The 19,311-nt window shown below is 44.2% G+C and overlaps 1 protein-coding gene across 1 annotated transcript in view; it reads left to right on the forward strand.

The window, feature by feature from the left end:
* Positions 1-17,885, forward strand: part of LOC308306974 (F-box/LRR-repeat protein 7-like) — a gene marked incomplete at its 3' end in the record, with an annotated part of 51,915 nt that extends 34,030 nt beyond the window's left edge. Inside the window, exons 3-5 of the mRNA XM_080752033.1 lie at positions 12,454-12,728; positions 13,977-14,343; positions 17,146-17,885. Coding sequence (XP_080608159.1) covers positions 12,454-12,728; positions 13,977-14,343; positions 17,146-17,885 — 1,382 coding nt within the window. The remainder of the gene's footprint in view (positions 1-12,453; positions 12,729-13,976; positions 14,344-17,145) is intronic.
* Positions 17,886-19,311: the final 1,426 nt, after the last annotated feature.

The following is a 19,311-nucleotide window of genomic DNA, read 5'->3' on the forward strand; positions in this document are numbered from 1 at the left end:
AGGTTAATCATCTGGGGACCCCCCAAAATAATGTGGGGACCCCCCTGGGGGTCCCGACCCACAGGTTGAGGACCACTGTTCTATAGCATGGAGCTTGGGAGAATAGCCTCTGTTTCCTGTCCCAGTGAGCACACTGTGAACCAACTGCCGGGCCCCCTATTGTCTCCAAGCTTGTCTAGTGACACAAGAGCTTCCTGTAGTGAAGGCCTCGCTGATAGCCGCTGTGCTGTGCTGTTACAGTAACATCAACTTCCACGTATTCAACAAAAAAAAACACAAAATAACACTCACATTTATCAACACATCAAGGACATTAAAGTAGTGTTGTTGGGAGTTCCAATTGCGATTTGGTCTCATGGCAAATCGCTGCTTGTGCTTTTGATTTAATTTGGTTTAAAACTTTACAGGTCATTAGGTTCACACAAAGTTTCTTAATGTTTCATAATTAAATACAACTGTTTTTTTCTCTCCTCCATTTTCCAATTTCTTTCACGTACTCCCGGCCTATAGCACCTCCGAGTACCCCAAGGGATGTACCCCCATTTGAGAAACACTGGTGTAAAGTATAAAAAAAAACTAGTTGCTGCATCACAAGGGGCGTATTTATATCCTGTAGTGAAATTTCTGAAATTTCAATAAAATTCAGAAACAAAATTGGACATTCCGTTTTACCGGCTCGCATTGGGAGGAAACCCCCTCACCTCAACACTTAACTCACTGGGGAGGTGGGGTGAGGGTGTTTGTGTGTGTGTGTGTGTGTGTGTGTGTGTGTGTGGGGGGGGGGGGTACTTACTTCCTCCCACTGCCCTGGGTGATCACAGCAGAGAGTGCCCCAGGAGAGAAGACAGAGACAAACAGGGAACAGGAAAATGTCACGGTGGGGTTAATGGCATTGAGATAATGGATTGGTCTGTTCTGCCAGATGCAGTGCTAATAATCCCCACTAAACACTGGACATAGTCTTAGCCCCGGCAGGATCCTGAATAAGAACCCATCCACCGGCTTTTAGTTTATGGCCAGGGCAGCGTAGAGCAGCAAGAGTCTGCTCTGACCTCGTCTGTGCACTTGTCTCAGGCTCTGCTAAAGTCTGCAGTCTCCTTTGCCAATTTATCTTCCCTCTTTCTTTATCCTTCTTCTTCTTCTTCTTCTTGCCCTCCACCTTTTTTTCCCCATTTCTTGAGGCCCTCAAATGATTCCGTGAACTCTCTCACTCTTCCTCTGCTTTCCATCCGCTCGCTTAATCTCCGTTTTCTGTTTTTCTTCGCGTGTTACTTTTATGAAATGTATCAGGCTTTTTGTGTGTGTGTGTGTGTGTGTGTGTGTGTGTGTGTGTGTGTGTGTGTGTGTGTGTGTGTGTGTGTGTGTGTGTGTGTGTGTGTGTGTGTGTGTGTGTGTGTGTGTGTGTGTGTGTGTGTGTGTGTGTGTTTTTTACAATGCACACACAGAGCAAACCCCAGCTGCATCTCTTCATCATTGCAGTCGCTGTGTCGCTGCGGTGATTATTGTGATTGATTTACATTAAAGTTCTGGGTATCAAAGGATGCTCCACATGTGTCCCAGAAGTTGGGAGCACAGGCTTTATATGTTAATGGGATCCTGCTGGGAGACTGCGGGAAATCGTCATAGTTTTGGGCATCAGTGGCGAATGATTTTCAGCCAAGTATGCCTTGCTGTGGCTAGCGTGTGCATTCAGAATGTATGAGTTTTCCCTTTCATTCTCCCCACTGCCCGTTGTTCTCCGTCCAAGGTAAAGACCAGATGTTCCACTTTTTTTTTTCTCTCCCTCCCTCCTCCGATCATTTCCCCCCAACCCCAAAACCAAAATGAATCTTCCACCATCTGCTACCATACTGTACCTCGGAGAGGAGTTTGATCAGCTGTGTGATATTTGTTGTGTTAAGGATACGCATGCAAATGACACAGAGACAAGAACAGGAGTCATTGCCATGCTGGCTTTGTGGTGGACATTTTTGTCCAAATTCAATTTTTGCCACAGACATACAAAATGAGCAGACAATGATATTACCAGAAACGCATAAAGAGCTAGCCCTGAATGACCATTAAACAGGTCTGTAACACTGAGGCCGGATTTACACTGCAGTCAAATCCAGCCCAAATCCGATTTTGTTCTCAAATCTGATCTTTTGGCCCGTCTTTTCACACTGCATTTGCAAGTGACCAGATCGGATCTGTACGTTCTGACTGATTTTAACAGCGTCAGCCCAAAGCTGCCCTGCATCTACATATCTGCTTTGGTTACCGTGGTAACGACGGCGGCGTCATGACGTTACGTCACAACGTTGACGCTAGTTGATCAACAACAAAAACAAACACATGTTACAATATTGTTTTTCTCTCTTCTTTTCTTTACTCTGTTTCGCTCTTCTCTCTGGTTTTATCTATTTAGCTCACATGTTTTCTCTCCTCTCTTGTTTTTCTCATGTGCTCAGCGCGCTGTAATCCAGTATGCGCTGTAATCCAGTATGCGCTGTAATCAAATAGTAAATACTCGCGCAGCAAGTGATGTTTGGACAGTTTAATGTGACTTGCATGTGACTTGCGTATAACTCTGTGGGGTGGATGTGGTTACTGCTTTCAGACTGAGACAGATGTCCTGAATTTGAATCGGATTTCAAACCACCTCTGGATGTGGTTTTTCAAAATCGGATTTCATGTGACCTGCATGTGACCTGTCTGCCTGACTATTTAAAAAAAATCTGATTCCACTTTTGATGTGACAGATCTGATTCAGGCTAGATTTGGGTGTCAGTGTAAATCAGGCCTGAGAATGTTCAAGTGGGACCAAATTGACCCTTATGGGTCCATTTGTACACTTTCAGGGTTAAGCAAATAAAACATGTAAAACCACTAGTACTATTGGACTCATAATATGCCATAGTGTTGTAGTAAATACGTGTCATACATATTCTGAAGAAAACCTGGAGACTTGACATTCAGTAATTGGGTCTTATGATCAACATAAGAACATTATAATGGCATTTTAAAACAAAACACCACGGACAAGACCAGTCTTTGCAACAGACACATTTTTCTGGCGTGTACAGACATATTGATGACCCCTGGACAAGAGGCAATATTCAAGAAGTTGAGCTGTGCGGGGAAACGCTGCCCCATCATCACATACTGTACTTTCAACAAAAAATAAATATAGGTTGAGAGGTGCCGCTGGCTGGACTAGTGGTTAAGGCACATACAGTACCACGTATACTGTATATATTTGAGTTAGATGATTATGACAATGTTATGAGGTATGTTTTTTGTTGTGGCAGATTGTATTTGTCAAGCTTGGGAGAGAAGACAGATCACTGTATAATATAAGAGTTGTATGTATGAATGTATTATGAGAGTATACAGTAAACATGCTGTAAGCGTAACATGGTGTCTCATAAACCAATGAGGGTTGGGCATATTTGTTGTGCAAAGTAAGTAAGTAAAAGAATCAATCAATCATTCATCAAACTAGAGGCTCTAATGCGAATCATCTCTCTCTCTCTCTCTCTCTCTCTCTCTCTCTCTCTCTCTCTCTCCCTCCCTCTCTCTCTCTCTCTCTCTACTGTGTGCTATCAATAAAGGTCTATCTATCTATACAATACACTGTAGTTCTGTAATAAAAAGCTGATTATTATTAGTTTCTATTCTTTAGCATTAGTTAGTGGAAGAAGTAGTATTCATTTGACTGATTTAGAGGCATTTAGTTTGCTTGAGAAAACACACTACTAGAAGAAAGGTCCGATGAGTTCTTGGATCTGATCCCAGTGGAGCAGTGCGTTTGGATCGTGTTGTGGTGGTTCCAGACATGTGGATCTCAGCCACCACATTGTCTCAGACAAGACAATACGCTTTCTCTACCTGCATGGCTTTTGATTGTATCTTTTCAGATCATTTGTTTTGGTCCGTATCACCGTGTTATGTCTGGCAGTTATATTTGTCTGCAAAATCTTTATGTCTTAAGAGTTTGGCTCCTGTATTTGCCAAGGGCCAAAGGCCCGTCACAGAATAATAATTTGCACTGGCAAAAATGTCTGCATACCGTAGTTCTATAAAAGACTTGTGCACACACACAAGGCATTGCTGTCTTCCCCCCTGGGACATGATTAAATGTCTCTCTGAACACTCTAGCAGACAATACATTACAGTATAACCACAAAGAGAAGTCCAACTTTTACAAGTTCTTGCGCTTAGATTGAGACGACTGGACTGAGGGCTGAGAGGCGAGACTCTCTACATCTTGTAAAAAACTCTGTTTTCAATCAGGTGTTGCGAAATGATCTGGGATCGCTGAGGTCAGTGTCTTTCGCAAAACACAGTAGGCCTAGTGGGTGTTGTTTTGTAAGGTCTGGGTTTAGATGTCATTTGTCAATAGCAGTCATTTTGTAAAGAAGTTGTGTCTCTTCTCACTTCACAGGTGTTACCAATAATACTAACTAGAGGTTCGCGGCCAAATGTTATATGGCCATATATGGAGATTTGTATCCGTCAGTCCTTACACTATCGGAGAAACATTAGCTTCACGGCGCTCACATCTATAGAGATCAGGCCATGTATATACCGGTATGGCGATGTGACTGATATGGCCATATATGGAGATCTGTGTGTCTGTCAGTCAATCCTAATTCAGGTGCCCACTGAAAACACAAATCCTAATTCAGGTGCTTTCTTGTCCAGGTGCCCAGTTGTCCAGGTGTCCACATGTCCCTCGTGCCCATTATGTCCTTAATTTCAATGGCCACATGTTCCTAGTACTCAGTTGTCCAGGTGCCCACATGGGGAGATTTGTAAACATTTTGTGATTAGGAGAAGTAGAGACACATCTGAAGGTGGAAAAATAGACGGTCAGCGAGGAAGAAGCATTATTGATTTTTGTATAATGTTTTTTAGACTATTTAACCAGTAAGAGTTACTGTACGCGGACAAACAAACAAACAAACACACTATGGTGGCTGGTACGCATTCTGATTAAGGTTGTGAGATGAAGGCTCTGTTCCATCCTGGACAAACTGCTGATACTATGCATGTTGGCTCACTGGAAACACTCGGCTACACCAGTGGGTCTCAAAGTGTGGTCCAGGGACCCTCATGGTTCCTTGGGGGTTCCAAATGACCCCTTAAAAAGGTGTGTAACTCTGGTGTCCATTTGGTTCCATTTGTACACTCTCAGCGTTATTGGGGTCCATGAAATAAAAAGTTGGAGAACCACTGTGCTACATGAAATGGAACAGAGCCTTCATTTAGTATCATTGGTAACACCTTTGAAGGAAGTGAGAAGAGACCCAACTTCTCTCCAATATGGCTGCTATGCATATAGCCTATAATGCCGCTCTGCACACAGTGCACACGACCACACGTCCCTATTGTGATCTGCAAACCGTTGCTTTATATCAATGGTCTGCTGGTGTTTTTTTGGAAACACAGACGGGCCAATCAAGCCTGCATGCCTCTGGGAAAGCTTTAGTTCTCAGGGGTTTTCGCTTTCTAGGTATTATCCGCCTTCTCGAAGCGGCGGTCTTCCCAGGTGCTTCGCAGTTCCAAAATACGGTGGAACAAATCAAGTGGGGAAGCTGTCTTCATTTAACTTTTCCCACCAGCTGTGTGAAAGCATGGCTCGGAGGGAAGGGAAGGGGGGGTGTACGTATACGCTGATTAGTAGCACTGTGATTCTCCGGGCTTTGGAACACTCCTATGATCAGTGACACATGTAATTACACAAATTGGGAAGTTGCTCCTTGGCCAGTAGGCAGATGGGCTCCATCTCTCCTCTCCGGCAGCATGTGAAACCCTTTGCATTAAGCTTTGGCTTCGGATTATTAAACGCCGCCGCCTCGTTCCATCCATCAAAGCTAATGGCTCAAGCAGTGTGTCAGAGTGTGAGGCATGTGTGCAAAAGGCTGGGTGAAAAATTTGGACTTTTCTCGTGGATGTCGTTAATTGGGCAAAGCAAGACCAGTCTTTTTTGGTATTTGGATGTCATATTGTCACTTTCGGGGAGAAACTTTGTATCTCCAAGTTTCAAATTTGTATGTTTTTTTTTTTTTTTTTTGTAAAATAAAGGCCTGCTTATGGGGCTTTTAAGCCGTGACATCATTTTGTAGGCAGAGGAGAATCTGCCCCCAGAGCATTTTCTGTCCCTCGCTATTTCAAAAAACAACGACTAAAAAATATCGACTAAAGTATAATTCTAACACTTTCCTTTCAACAACAAAGAGAAGAAAAATGTTTAAATAGTAAAAATAGTAAAAAGATTCACGGAAACTGGGGGCAGAAATTCTCCTCTGCCTACAAAATGATGTCATATTTAACAGCCCCATTGCATCATACAAGACTGTCGCACAAATTTTACATAGTGGACAATTTTGTTGATTCCCACCAGAGAAAGCGGATCAACATGCAGATCTACATGCTCACGTTGTGAGCATGTAGCCCTAGTACGTATGTATGAAAGAACACAGAACTTTGTGTATGGAGATAACTAACATCACGGCCAGAACGGCCCATACAAGGAGAGGAGATATGTACGTGTGTCATGTTTGATACCATGCTAAGTGAGCACTGCTCACTTCGCATTATTTTATTATTTTTTTGTGTGATGGCCTGATGGCCTCTTTGCACCAGACGTCATGTTAGGCATTATGCTGTTTGCATTCACTTGTTTGTGTTTGTGAGTCTCTGTGATGTTTGGATAAATCCAACTAACACTGGGTATTAGCTCAGACCAGGCCCGGATCAACGCCCCCTCAGGGCCGTGGGGCTACACAAAATCAAATCAACATTAATGGGACAATATCGAGTGCGTTCGCACGCCCAGCGAAAGAACACAGGCTGCTTAGGTTGCAACAAGTTAACGATTTTATGCATCATGACGTCACTGAAAAAAAAAAAAAAAAAAAAGATTAAGGAAGGAATCTATTGGACTAAATAAACAACCAGACAATATGACTAATCATCGCATTGTCCCTTTGTTTATATAATTTAAAATCTTTACATTATTTGGACGAAATTTGGACTATATATGAACCATAACAATCCTTTGTGTAGTATAATCGTTTATTTTGGGTGGAAACCTCATGTACAAAACTGTTACTTTTTTGGATTCAAATTCAAAAACAGCAAAAGCAGCAGATCTACACACAAAAATAAAACAGAAATAGAACTGGGATCAATCTGAAAATAAAAATATATATAATTCCTGCTATCATGGTTGAAAGAGTAACCTTTTGGGTTAAGATGCCAGGACCGGGTGGAAATTGAGTGTGCAATATTGGCATACATTGCACAGTAAACTCATCAGACGGCGGAGCTTTGGAAAATGGCTAATGTCAAGTCTACCATGAGTCATATTCCATGGGCTGAACATGTCCTTTAAAAATCCCCTCCTCCAACAGGAGAGGAACCACTGAATGTGGTGACCTATCAACTGCTTCCATGAACAGTAGCCTTCCATCTTTAGACAGACACTTGGTTTCCATAGATCTCATTATCATCCTGCTTTAGGATCATGAGTTTATCTCGCACATGCTTGGAGATCCGGCTCAGCAAGGCAGGGGTGTCGCACCAAATTCTGGGCCCTGGGTACAAGGATCCACCCACATTTTGTGCTTTAACTATTGAAAAATAGCAGATATACAAGCTCCGCGCTGCAAGCTTGTAGATCTGCTATTTTTGAAAAATCGTGAAAAGTCTTTGAATATTTCAAATCGTTCTAATGTTTTTTTTGGAAAAAACTATGTTTCTATGTCAGTGGTTCTCCTACCTTTTCATGTGAAAGACCCCAAAATGATATGTATAAGGCCACGGACCCTCATGTGAAAATATTTAGTTCCAGGGACCCCCCAGAAGCAAAATTTGAGTTACAAATGTCTGTTTAAAAATACATATATTCAAAGATTTGCACACATTTTCACGACTTTTCAAAAATAGCAGATCTACAGGCTTGTAGATCTGCTATTTTTCAATAGCTAAAGGATAAAATAATTAAGGCCCCTCCACCTTGGGCTCAGCAAGGGCCTCCTCCTCCTCCTCGTCAGAGGAGGTGTCGGGGTTCAACGTGAGGAGGAGGTTGAGGCGTTCATGCAGTGTGAAGGGTTTTCCCTCATTGTAAACAACGAGGCCTTCGCTTCATCTTGACAGATGTGCGCTGATTGCCGCCACGTCTGGGAGATGCAACCCCCGTGAGAAGCGTTGGCTGGATCCTATCATCGCGCCCCCCAATCGCGTGAGATGGCGGAGATCCCCCGTTTCGCTCCGGGGGCCTCTTGCGTTGGATCAGATTGCTTCATGGTTTGGGGACACTGAGTGCTCTCCTTGTGGCGATGCTATCAACGTCTCCCCCGGTCTCGGTCCAGACTCATCCACTCTGCCAGAGTTCACGGGGGCAGATTGTCATCATCACGAAAGACTTTAAAGTAGTCGCTAGTATGAAGTCACCTGAGGCACTCTGGGAGCTTGCATGCCTTATCTGTGAAAACGTAGGTATTAGTAAATGGGAATCTTATGGCTCAGACCCGCAAACGTGATAAGTCACGGCCGTGCTGGGTGAAATATATGTCACCGAAATAACGTATCCTACGTTTATTCTGTTGAAGTGTGGAAACACTTTAATTGTTATCTCTTATCTCTTGAATAACTCTTCAATGTTAACGTTGTTATGATTGTGTTGTATTAAAACCCTAACCCTGAATAAGTTTACTAAAGGCCCATTCCCACTGGACCAAATAAACAGATAAAACAAAATCTTTCTCCATTCAAGTGGATGGTAAGATACTGATAAAAAAATTACATATCTTTTTTTATCAGTATCTTGCCATCCACTTGAATGGAGAAAGATATTTTTTTTATCTGTTTATCTGGCCCAGTGGGAATGGGCCTTTACTTAGTAACTGTTTGTTGGTCTGATGTATTAATAGCATGGGAATGTACCAATCTGTGTCTCCTTTGTCTTAAGTTTTGGGATGACCTTAATAAGGGTTAATTTGAATAGTCATACTGTATAATTAATGTAGCTGGAGAGATTAGACACAGACGGACCCTGGGACTTCCAAAACCAATAAAGCAGATTCAACGGTGCAGGTGCTTCTCGCAGCAGGCTGGACTTTCGGCTAGTTCTGCATGACATGTCCACATGACAAATGGACAGCACTGGGCCTGTCGTGAAGATTTGTGCGCTACAGGACAGACAAGACAGACAGGGAAAGGCAGTGACGCTCCTACAGACTGTCCTCCCTTCCAGGGGTGTCACGAGGGGGGGGGGGGGGGGGGGGGGGGCCTAGTAACTCAAGACTGAGTTACTAGGGCCCAAGGTGGAGGGGTCTTAACAATTTTATGTAGCCCCAGCCAATAAACCGACCCGCAAACGCCCTGCCAATCGAGCTCAGCTCTATTGGCACAGTGGTTTGTGTGTCGGACTGGCGAGTGGGAGAGTGGTGTTCGATTCCCGCTCCTGTGCTTCACTACATATACTTTAGATATTGAAAAATAGCAGATATACAAGCTCACAGCCGCGCTGCGAGCTTTCAGATCTTCTAATCTACAGTATTTTTGAAAAGTCGTGAAAATTTTGCAAATCTTTTAATATACTGTATGTATTGTTTAACCCTTAAGTTCTGTTCAGATTCACTACACCTTCGTTCTGTTCGGGTCATTTTGACCCGGTGGATATTTGGTTTAAAAATAACAACACTAATATACATTTTAACTTAACAAATCATCATGATACATTGACTTTGACTCAATACCAAACAATTCATATGATATATTTGGTAAATGTTTGCATTTCTGCTTTGCTATATCACATTAAACACTGAAAGAGCTAGGCGTTTTTACTGATTTAGCTGAAATCCATGTAAAAAAAACTACTTCATTTAATACTGGGCAATATTGCCCATGCTTATAGGAAGGGGGGGAGGGTTCAGAATGGGGCTTCGGAAGGGGGGTGTTAGAAGTGGGGGTGACTGTGTCTCTGTGTTTTGGCATAATACTGTGTATTTCTGTGCTTCCGGGTCAAAATGACCCGAACAGCACTTAAGGTTCAAAAGATATGAGGGGGGTGTAGCATGGGTGTAGTGCAAAAATATTTTTTTTACATGTTCATCTCAGAAGAATCTTTAAGGCCAGTGAGTTTCAGGTGGAAACATTTTTAACTTCTACCTTTTTTTTCCAAATGAAAATGTAAAACGGGTCAAAATGACCCGAACAGCACTTAAGGGTTAAGCGAGCATTTGTAACTCAAATTTTGCTTCTGAGGGGTCCCTGGAACGAAATGTTTTGAGATGGGCCAAATACATATCATTTTGGGGGTCCTTCACATGAAAAGGTTTGGGGACCAATGACATAGAAACATAGGTTTAAAAAAAAAAAAAAAAAAAAACATTAGAAGGATTTGAAGTATTCAAAGACTTGCACAAAATGTTCACGAGTCTTCAAAAATAGCAGATCTACAAGCTTGTAGATCTGCTATTTTTCAATAGCTAAAGCACAAAAGAATGCGTAATAATGTGCTCCCAGACTAAATGGGTTAAACCCCCTCCTCCCCCTATGAAGAACATTCATGGGGGGCCCCACAGTGAATCCTTGTACCCAGGGCCCAGAATTTGGTGTGACACCCCTGCTCCCATGCCAGATGTGTATTCCAGAGCCATGGGTCAGTCTATACCTGCTAAAGCCTGACTGATGACATCCACAGAACACAGTCTCGTCTCTCGGGGGGGAAAGGTCCTCAGAATAGCATACTGTCCACAGCTTACCGTAGCTACAAGCTCAAACGCTCACGCTCACTGGAGACCTTGAAACACACTGGCACACACGAGCATGCACACGCACGCACGCACAGACACACACAGATTTGTATGACTGTACTTGTGAGGACGTCAAAGTTTTATAGCACGGTGATTTCATGAATGCCATTTGCAAAAAACAAAACAAAAAAACAATTGGGATTTTTAACTGTAAGCCAAAAGCCAAAAAAATAGCTGATTTACAAGTTAGATAGATACCTTTATTATCCCAAGGTTGCAAGTTACAGCTACATGTATTTCCCAGTGCATGACAGTGGCGTGCAAATAAGTATAAATCTGGTATAACTCTATCTCTAAAGCATAAACCTAACCTCCCTAAACCCCAACCTGAATCTTTTTCTAATTGTAAACCCATTTCTAAAAATCCTTTTTCAACCATGCAACAACCATTTCTCTTGTGGGGGTCCTCACAAATATAGTATAGTAACGCACGCACGCACACACGCACGCATGCACACGCACACGCACATGCACACGCACACACACACACACACACCAAAAAAAGCATGACAGTGGCACGCCGTATTATCACACAGTATTTAACTAATTAAGACATGATTCAATTAGTGGTTCTACTGTACACATCTTATTCAAATTATTCCAATGGAGATGTTGTGAAGTTTAGACGTTCAGTTATGGGGCGTTATGGTCTACTGTGGTCTGGACTTGACTTAGCCTATGTGTGCCTTGTCTCATGGGTGGCCTGTCGTGTCCATAGTGGATTCCACATGAAATATGTGGCGTGTTGTGAATGCTATACACACTATCACAGCGTACGGACGACCCCAAGAGTTCTTTCTGACTTGTGGTGACCTCTCACATGGCTCTCAAAGGTGATTTAATATCGTCTCTGTCAGGCAGAAACCTCTTATCTCCACATTTTAACTTTGTGTGTGTTTTTCCCCCTGTAAATTAACGCCCTACTCATACTACAGCGTCACACAAAAGCATCAAAAGTATCAGATCTACAAGCTCGAACCATGGCGAGAAGTGACACGTTTTGAGCTTGTCGATCTGCTACTTTAGCTGTTTTTGAATTTGAACCCTGAAATGTTTTGGACAAAATGAGGTTTCCTCCCGACAGAAACGATTATCTTAGGCCTATACAAAGGATCTTTATGGCGTATAGTCAAAAATGTACTAAATACCTCAAATAGTCAAGATTTCGTCCAAATATGTAAGGATGACCGAGACCACACATGGCTTTCCTGTTTGTTCAGGAACTCGATTAATATATAGATAGGAAGGTGTCTGAGCCAGTGCCGGATTAACCATGGAACTAAGCCCCACAGCCCTGCAAACTGCAGGGCCCTGTTATACAATTTGAAAAATACACCTTTTCTAACTTAATTTTCAACGGGCCTGAAAATAACTGGCCCGGCCCGACTAATTAGCATACATTTTAGGCCCTACCCCGAAAACGTCAGGTCAGGTCGGGTCGGGAAGAATTTGAGAGCTCTATCACAAAGTCATTGAGCCAGAGGCCCGGCCTCTAAGTATTTTAGGCCCTACCCAGCCCGAAAATGTCTTGTCGGGATCGGGCAGAATTGTAGAATTCCTAATTCTTATGCTTTGTCCATTCTATGGATTAATAACTCTTTGTTCCTGTCACTGTCTCTGTTTCTCTTCCAAAACAACCCCATAGGCGTGGACTCTGGCACGGTCCGGACCCTGAGCACCCCCAGCCCGGGCCTCATCCTCCCGTCCAAGTCGTCCTCCCTGTCCTCCCCGGTGTCCCTGTCCAGCAATGGCCACGAGACCCACTCCTCCTCGTCGTCCTCGGCGCCCGCCGACACTGTGGCCGCGGTGGTCCACGCCCAGCCGTGCCAGGGCGGCACCACGCACACTCGTTCCCGCACCTCCAAAGGCCAGCACCAGCACGCCCCCATCGACCTGCTCCCGGACCACGCTCTCCTGCAGGTAGGGGGCAGTGGTGTAAAGTGACTCAGTACATGTACTTAAAACTTTTGGTCGTTTTATCGTCTAATCAGGCTTTTATGAACACCCTGGACAGATTTAAATTTGCTTGATTCAATATTTAGAAATTTGATGTAAATGCTCTCAGTCCTCCTCCAGGACGAAGGCCCCATACACACCCATTGTAACTTCAAACTCCATTTTAGCCAGGATAGATTAATTAAAAACACCTATTATTTTTTGTAGTGACATACTACCCTCCTAATACGTGAGCAGGCCGTGTTGATTTTTGTAATAATTCTTTTCATTTATTTTTAATAATTCTTTGGGGAAAATGGAAAAGATTAAATACAATAAAGAATTATTAAAAATAAATGAAAAAGGTTTTCGAAAAAACACGGCCTGCTCACGTATTAGGAGGGGAGTATGAGTCACTGGAAAAAATAATTTGTGTTTTTAACACAGCGGGTGCCCACGAGGTGTCAACGCGACAATTTCTTTGATGTCGCTGGAGGCCCACGACGCATTGGACGCGTTTACTGTAATTACAGTATAACTTTATATCTCACCGTTAGGTCGGGGCTACGCCTGGATGTAGCCCATTAGCCGCTAGTCGCTTCGAGTCGACGCTGAGAGCATCGCGTGGGCGTTTTTCTCCGTATACTCCAATGCATTTCCCCATCTTTAGAGCCCTTTATCTCCGATGTTTGTTTTATGGCTAAAACTGTGGCCGCGTGCGGCAAAATGTCCAAATTTTGATCGGCAGTGAACAGCTATGATCAACACTAGCCCATACAGTAAGTTACACAATAACATCCTGTCTGCACTCATGTGACCAAGTGACGTCATCACGCATGCATTGACGCAACAGGGCCTCGTATTCTTCTATGGAATTGCTATGGGGGCACTCAGAGGGGATGACTGGCGCCTCCTAGTGGGCAGTCGATGTGTTAATGAAATGAAATAACCAAACTTTTTTTGAAAGTGAAATATCCCTTTAAGTACTGTACTTAAGAACTTCCAATTTTCCAAACTTTTACTTCTACTCCATTACATCTCAGATCCAAATATTGTACTTTTATCCACACATTTATTTGAAAAGGCAAATTCAGTCCCGTTGTAGATCTGCTTTTTTGGTTAAACAAAAGTGTCATTTTAAGTTCTAAACACATTTTGGCTATCACAACATTATCGTTAATCACAATTATTTTCGATTTATTTTATAACCGTGACATTTCCACCACTGCCCAGGTCTTCTCCCACCTCCCGACCAACCAGCTGTGCCGCTGCGCCCGCGTGTGCCGCCGCTGGTACAACCTGGCGTGGGACCCGCGGCTGTGGGGCACCGTGCGGCTGACGGGCGAGCTCCTGCACGCCGACCGCGCCGTCCGCGTGCTGACGCACCGGCTGTGCCAGGACACGCCCAACGTGTGCCTCACGCTGGAGACGGTCATCGCCAACGGGTGCAAGCGGCTCACGGACCGCGGGCTGCACGTGGTGGCCCAGAGCTGCCCCGAGCTGCGGCGCCTGGAGGTGGCCGGCTGCTACAACGTCTCCAACGAGGCCGTGTTCGAGGTGGTGTCGCGCTGCCCCAGCCTGGAGCACCTCAACCTCTCGGGTAAAGAGTACAAGATGGACATACCTAAACGATGATTATACCAAAAGAAACGAAAGATTTACTGTATACCAAATTAAACCAATTTAAAATAACTTACTGTCTTTTAAAACATCGACTGTCGGGGTTGTCTGCCACGTTGTCCTTACCTTTTAACGTGGGCGCGTGTGCACATCGTGCATGATCTGAAATAAAAAAAATCCCATTGAAAAAAGACACTTCCATCGCTGAGCTCCCTCTACTAGTGTTTACATGAAAGCTAACGACCGGATTCGGAAATGAGACCGGAAGCACTTTTTCGCGGGTGATTAGAGCCCGATTAGCGATAATCAGCGATTATACTTTTAGATGTTTTATAGCGATTAAAGCATATTAAATTCTCTGGTTTATCGGGCCTGGCGGAGAGGAACATAGGCTTTTTCTCTGGATTATCGGGTGAGGCAGTAAATGAGTTAAACTAGGGGAATCATTTTGGAGGTGCACGGCGCCGGAGATTCCGGTAGTGGGTTCTGGACGCCTGATGGCGTAAAGTTACTTCCGCTCCGACCGCATCAGAAACCCGGAAATGGTATTGATCCCAGGCTGCGTAGAAAGGGATCGGGTGTTTTGTCGCATTATTATCATAAGCCAATAATTTGATGACCGGGTCATCGATCAGTAGGAGACTGAGTAGAGACTCCGCCGGATATTGGCTTTGGAATGCAACAAAAACAAAAACAAAACAAAACATCTCCATGTATTCTAGGCTTGATGGGGTGTGTAATAGAAAATAGGTATTTTGGGGGGGTAAACTACTCCTTTAACACATGCCCATGCATGACCAATGAGATGAACCCCTTGACTCGATTGCCTATTCATGCCGATTCATGGTTGATCGTGAGCGGTGCATGGCTCCTATACCTTACATCACATCCCATCTTAACCTCAAAGAGTTCTTCTTCTTCTTCCTCCATCCTTCTCGGCCGTTTTCTCTTGAAGCTGGTAAAAACATTAGAAGAGGAGGGGGGGGCACTCTGCCAGCTTTAAGCCCCCGTGTGGGAGAAGAAAGGCTTTCTTTAGCTGAAAGCAGGACTTTGCCTCCACACAAAGTAAGAAGACCAGTCTGCTGCTTTCATTAAGGATGTGACACGCGCGCGCGCACGCACGCACGCACGCACGCACACACACACGGCACACACACACACACACACACACACACACACACACACACACACACACACACACACACACACACACACACACACACGAAAAAAAAGTATCACTGACTTTTTGGACTGGACCTTGGTGGTCTAGCAAAGCCCTCCAACCACCATTAGCCAGAGAGGATGTGAGCCTTTTGTTGTAAAAATAGCCTCAAACCCTTCGTGGCTTTTTTCCTTTTCTTTTTTTTTTTTTCTTTTTTACTTTAAAGACAGACACAAAATAATGACATGAAGTATATTTCTTTAACTGGAAAGAAAGATATCCGCTGACGAGTTTTTTTTCTTCTTCCTCCCCCTGAAAACTGACCCTCTTTTGGTTTTCTACCAGCTGTTTGCTCACAGACGTTTTTCGTGCCTCAGGCTCTGTCCAGTTCACTTCAGCACAGGGAAGGCATGTGGCCAAAAAGTGCAGGTTTTTTACTCTCTGGCGCCTCCAAGAGGCTCTTGGTGACAATGCTGCTGAGCACTGTTGCCCTGTATGCTTATTACAGTCGACTTTGGGCTTGTTTTTTTTTCTGTAAAGTTGCTGGTACATATTGTTGTGGGTTGCGTTTGGGTTTTTTGGGGGGGCGTGTTCCTAAAGTGCAGCTTATTTGGGCTTACTACCAATTTAGTTTTATTATTGTTATTCAAACCACTGGTTCTCAAATATCTTCATGTCATGGACCCCCAAAATGTATATATAGGCTATTTGTCCCTAGACCCCACCTGGAAATGTTTTGTGCCAGGGTGCTCCATAAAAAAAAAAAAAAAAAAAAAAAAACATTTTATTTCAAGATCTTTTTGAAAATAGCAGATCTACAACGCGTTGCATGTGAGCTTGTCGATCTGCTATTTTCAAATAGCTGATGTAGCATATATTAGTGCTCATGTGGCCCCGCCTCATCACTTCTCTTGGGCTTGTCTTCATAGACATGCTTGTTTCTCTCGCCAAATCTGGCAACACTGGATGCTGAGCCAAACGAGACCAAACATACTATGCTGGGGACAGACTGACAGACTGTTTGCCTTTGTACACTGTGTACCAAAGAGATGGGAAAATGATATTTACTTCCTCTTGCGGTCTGTAGATAGATGTCTTTTCAGGCCAATTCTGAAAGAAACCAGTGTTACACATCCTTTAATGGATGGTGTGTCAGAGCATTCCACACGTTGGTCTCTATATAAATACGTTTTCGGTTCTAAGACTTTTTTCAGGCATAACAGAATGTCATAAGCCCATTTCCCCCACACTCTATTCCCTTTGTTTCTGGGTTTTATTTTACAAATAAACCGAGCTAACTAAACCACTTTCCAACTCTCTATTTTTGGGCATGTCATTATTATTGGCAAACCTTTCCCCAAATCTTCCAAGAATTTCAAAACTAGTGCAAAATAGAAAGAAGAAAAATACGATCTATAAGTCCGTTTTTTCGCCGCACAACTAGCCTAGTAAACTGACTCCTGGTTTACGAGGCTACTGCACAACAGCATCATACGACAGAGTAGGCTATAGAATGTGGCATCGGTTCTCAAAGTGGGGTCCGGGCTTGAAAAGGTTGAGAACCACTGCTCTATTCAACAAAAGCTGCTCTCGTCCTCTCTCCCTCTCCCTCCGCCCCAGGCTGCTCCAAGGTGACGTGCATCAGCCTGACGCGGGAGGCGTCGCTGCAGCTCTCCCCTCTCCACGGCCAGCAGATCTCCATCCACTACCTGGACATGAGCGACTGCTCCTCCCTGGAGGACGAGGGCCTGCGCACCATCTGCACCCACTGCCCGCGCCTCACGCACCTCTACCTGCGCCGCTGCGCGCGCCTCACCGACGAGGCCCTGCGCCACCTGGCGCACCACTGCCCCGCCGTGCGCGAGCTCAGCCTCGCCGACTGCCGGCTAGTGGGTGACTTCGGCCTGCGCGAGGTGGCGCGCCTGGAGGGCCGCCTGCGCTACCTGTCGGTGGCGCACTGCGCGCGCATCACCGACGTGGGCGTGCGCTACGTGGCGCGCTACTGCCCGCGGCTGCGCTACCTGAACGCGCGCGGCTGCGAGGGCCTCACGGACCACGGCCTGACGCACCTGGCGCGCTCCTGCCCCAAGCTCCGCTCGCTGGACGTGGGTAAGTGCCCGCTGGTGTCGGACTCCGGCCTGGAGCAGCTGGCGCTCCACTGCGGGGCCAGCCTGCGGCGGCTGAGCTTGCGGGCGTGCGAGAGCGTCTCGGGGAGGGGCCTGCGTGCGCTGGCGGCGAACTGCGTGGAGCTGCAGCTGCTCAACGTGCAGGACTGCGAGGTGTCGCCGGAGGCGTTGCGGTTCGTGCGGCGCCACTGCCGCCGCTGCGTCATCGAGCACACAAATCCCGCCTTCTACTGAGGAGGGGGAGGGGAGGGGGGGTTCTGACAGGATACAGGATGGGTGGGGTCAGATAGGGACATCTGGGCACCTCGATGTGAAATTGGCTATTTTGTCCAAAATGCTGAAAAATATACTGTATATTTGAACATTTTTCTTAGGTAATGTAACGTATAGTATACATGATGTGAACATGCACGGTACATTATCAGACAAGGGCTATATTATGATCCATGCCATATGCCTTATGCCTAAACTTCTTTGCCTTTTTTTTACTATTTTGAAAAACATTTTTAAATATTTCAAATAGCTGATCTGCAAGCTCACAACGTGCATATGTAGATCAGCATTTGAAGTATTTTAAAATGTTTTTCAAAATAGTAAAAAAAAAGGGAAAGAAGTTTAGGCATAAGGCATGGATCAGAATATAGCCCTCTATGTTATCCTTCAACGTCTTGTTTATGCCATAAATTGACTGGAAATACAGGTTTTGTAGCCATTGTAGAAATATTAGACCTTCATTGTTTAAGCATATTCTGATCATGTACTTTACCCAAACCATTTTAATTTTTCAAATAAATATATATCTTTAAACGTTTGGACAAAATAGCCACAAATCTTGGTGCCCAGATGCCCCTAGTGCCCACCTATCCTGTTACCTTTTGAGATGGTTTTCTTTTACGTTCCTGCTATCATGTTGGTTGACAGAGTGACCTATGTGGGTTAAGATGCCAGGACTGGGTGGAAACTGGTGTGCAATATTGGCATAAATGGTCACAGTAAAATCCTCAGTGTTAATTGAACTATGAGTATGAAGATATACCCACAAACCTTTTTTTTACACTTCCAGAGTTCAATAATAAAGCCTCAATATATAACTTTTTTTCTATGAATGACATGTCATTTTGTCCAATCTGTATGGTAGAGCAGTGTTTCTCAAAGTGGATTTCAGGGACTCTCTAGGTTCCTTTATGGGCGTCTAACCCTAACCCTTACAAGTCTGTAACTTTGACAGACAGTCAAAGTTAAGGGGAGACCTTGACATTTCTACGTTTGAGAAACATTGTGGTAGAGTATGTTAATACAATATAACATTTAGACAAAGGTCATGTCTCACCTAGACACAGGATCTGACACGAATGTTGACCAGATGGTCAAGATTCAATTTATCCCCTGAGCGAGCAGACAGGCTCTATTAGCTCAATGGTAAAACATTTTAGCACTTGTGCAGGAAACATGGCTTCAAATCCGGCGTGGAAGAGAAAGTTACATAGCGCTGCTTTGACACTGAGGATTTTTGCTGTTTTCTTTTTTTCTTTTTTATACCCGCATGGTTGTTGATAATGCTGTCCTCTGCAAATACTTCCATAGAATGTATTTAACATATTTATCTGTAAAAAAAAAAAAGAAGAAAAAAAAAAGGTAGAGAAATACAAGCATTTCAATG

This window comes from Nannobrachium achirus (genome assembly GCF_963921795.1).
Source record: "Nannobrachium achirus genome assembly, chromosome: 21".
In the NCBI taxonomy this organism is placed as follows: Eukaryota; Metazoa; Chordata; class Actinopteri; order Myctophiformes; family Myctophidae; genus Nannobrachium; species Nannobrachium achirus.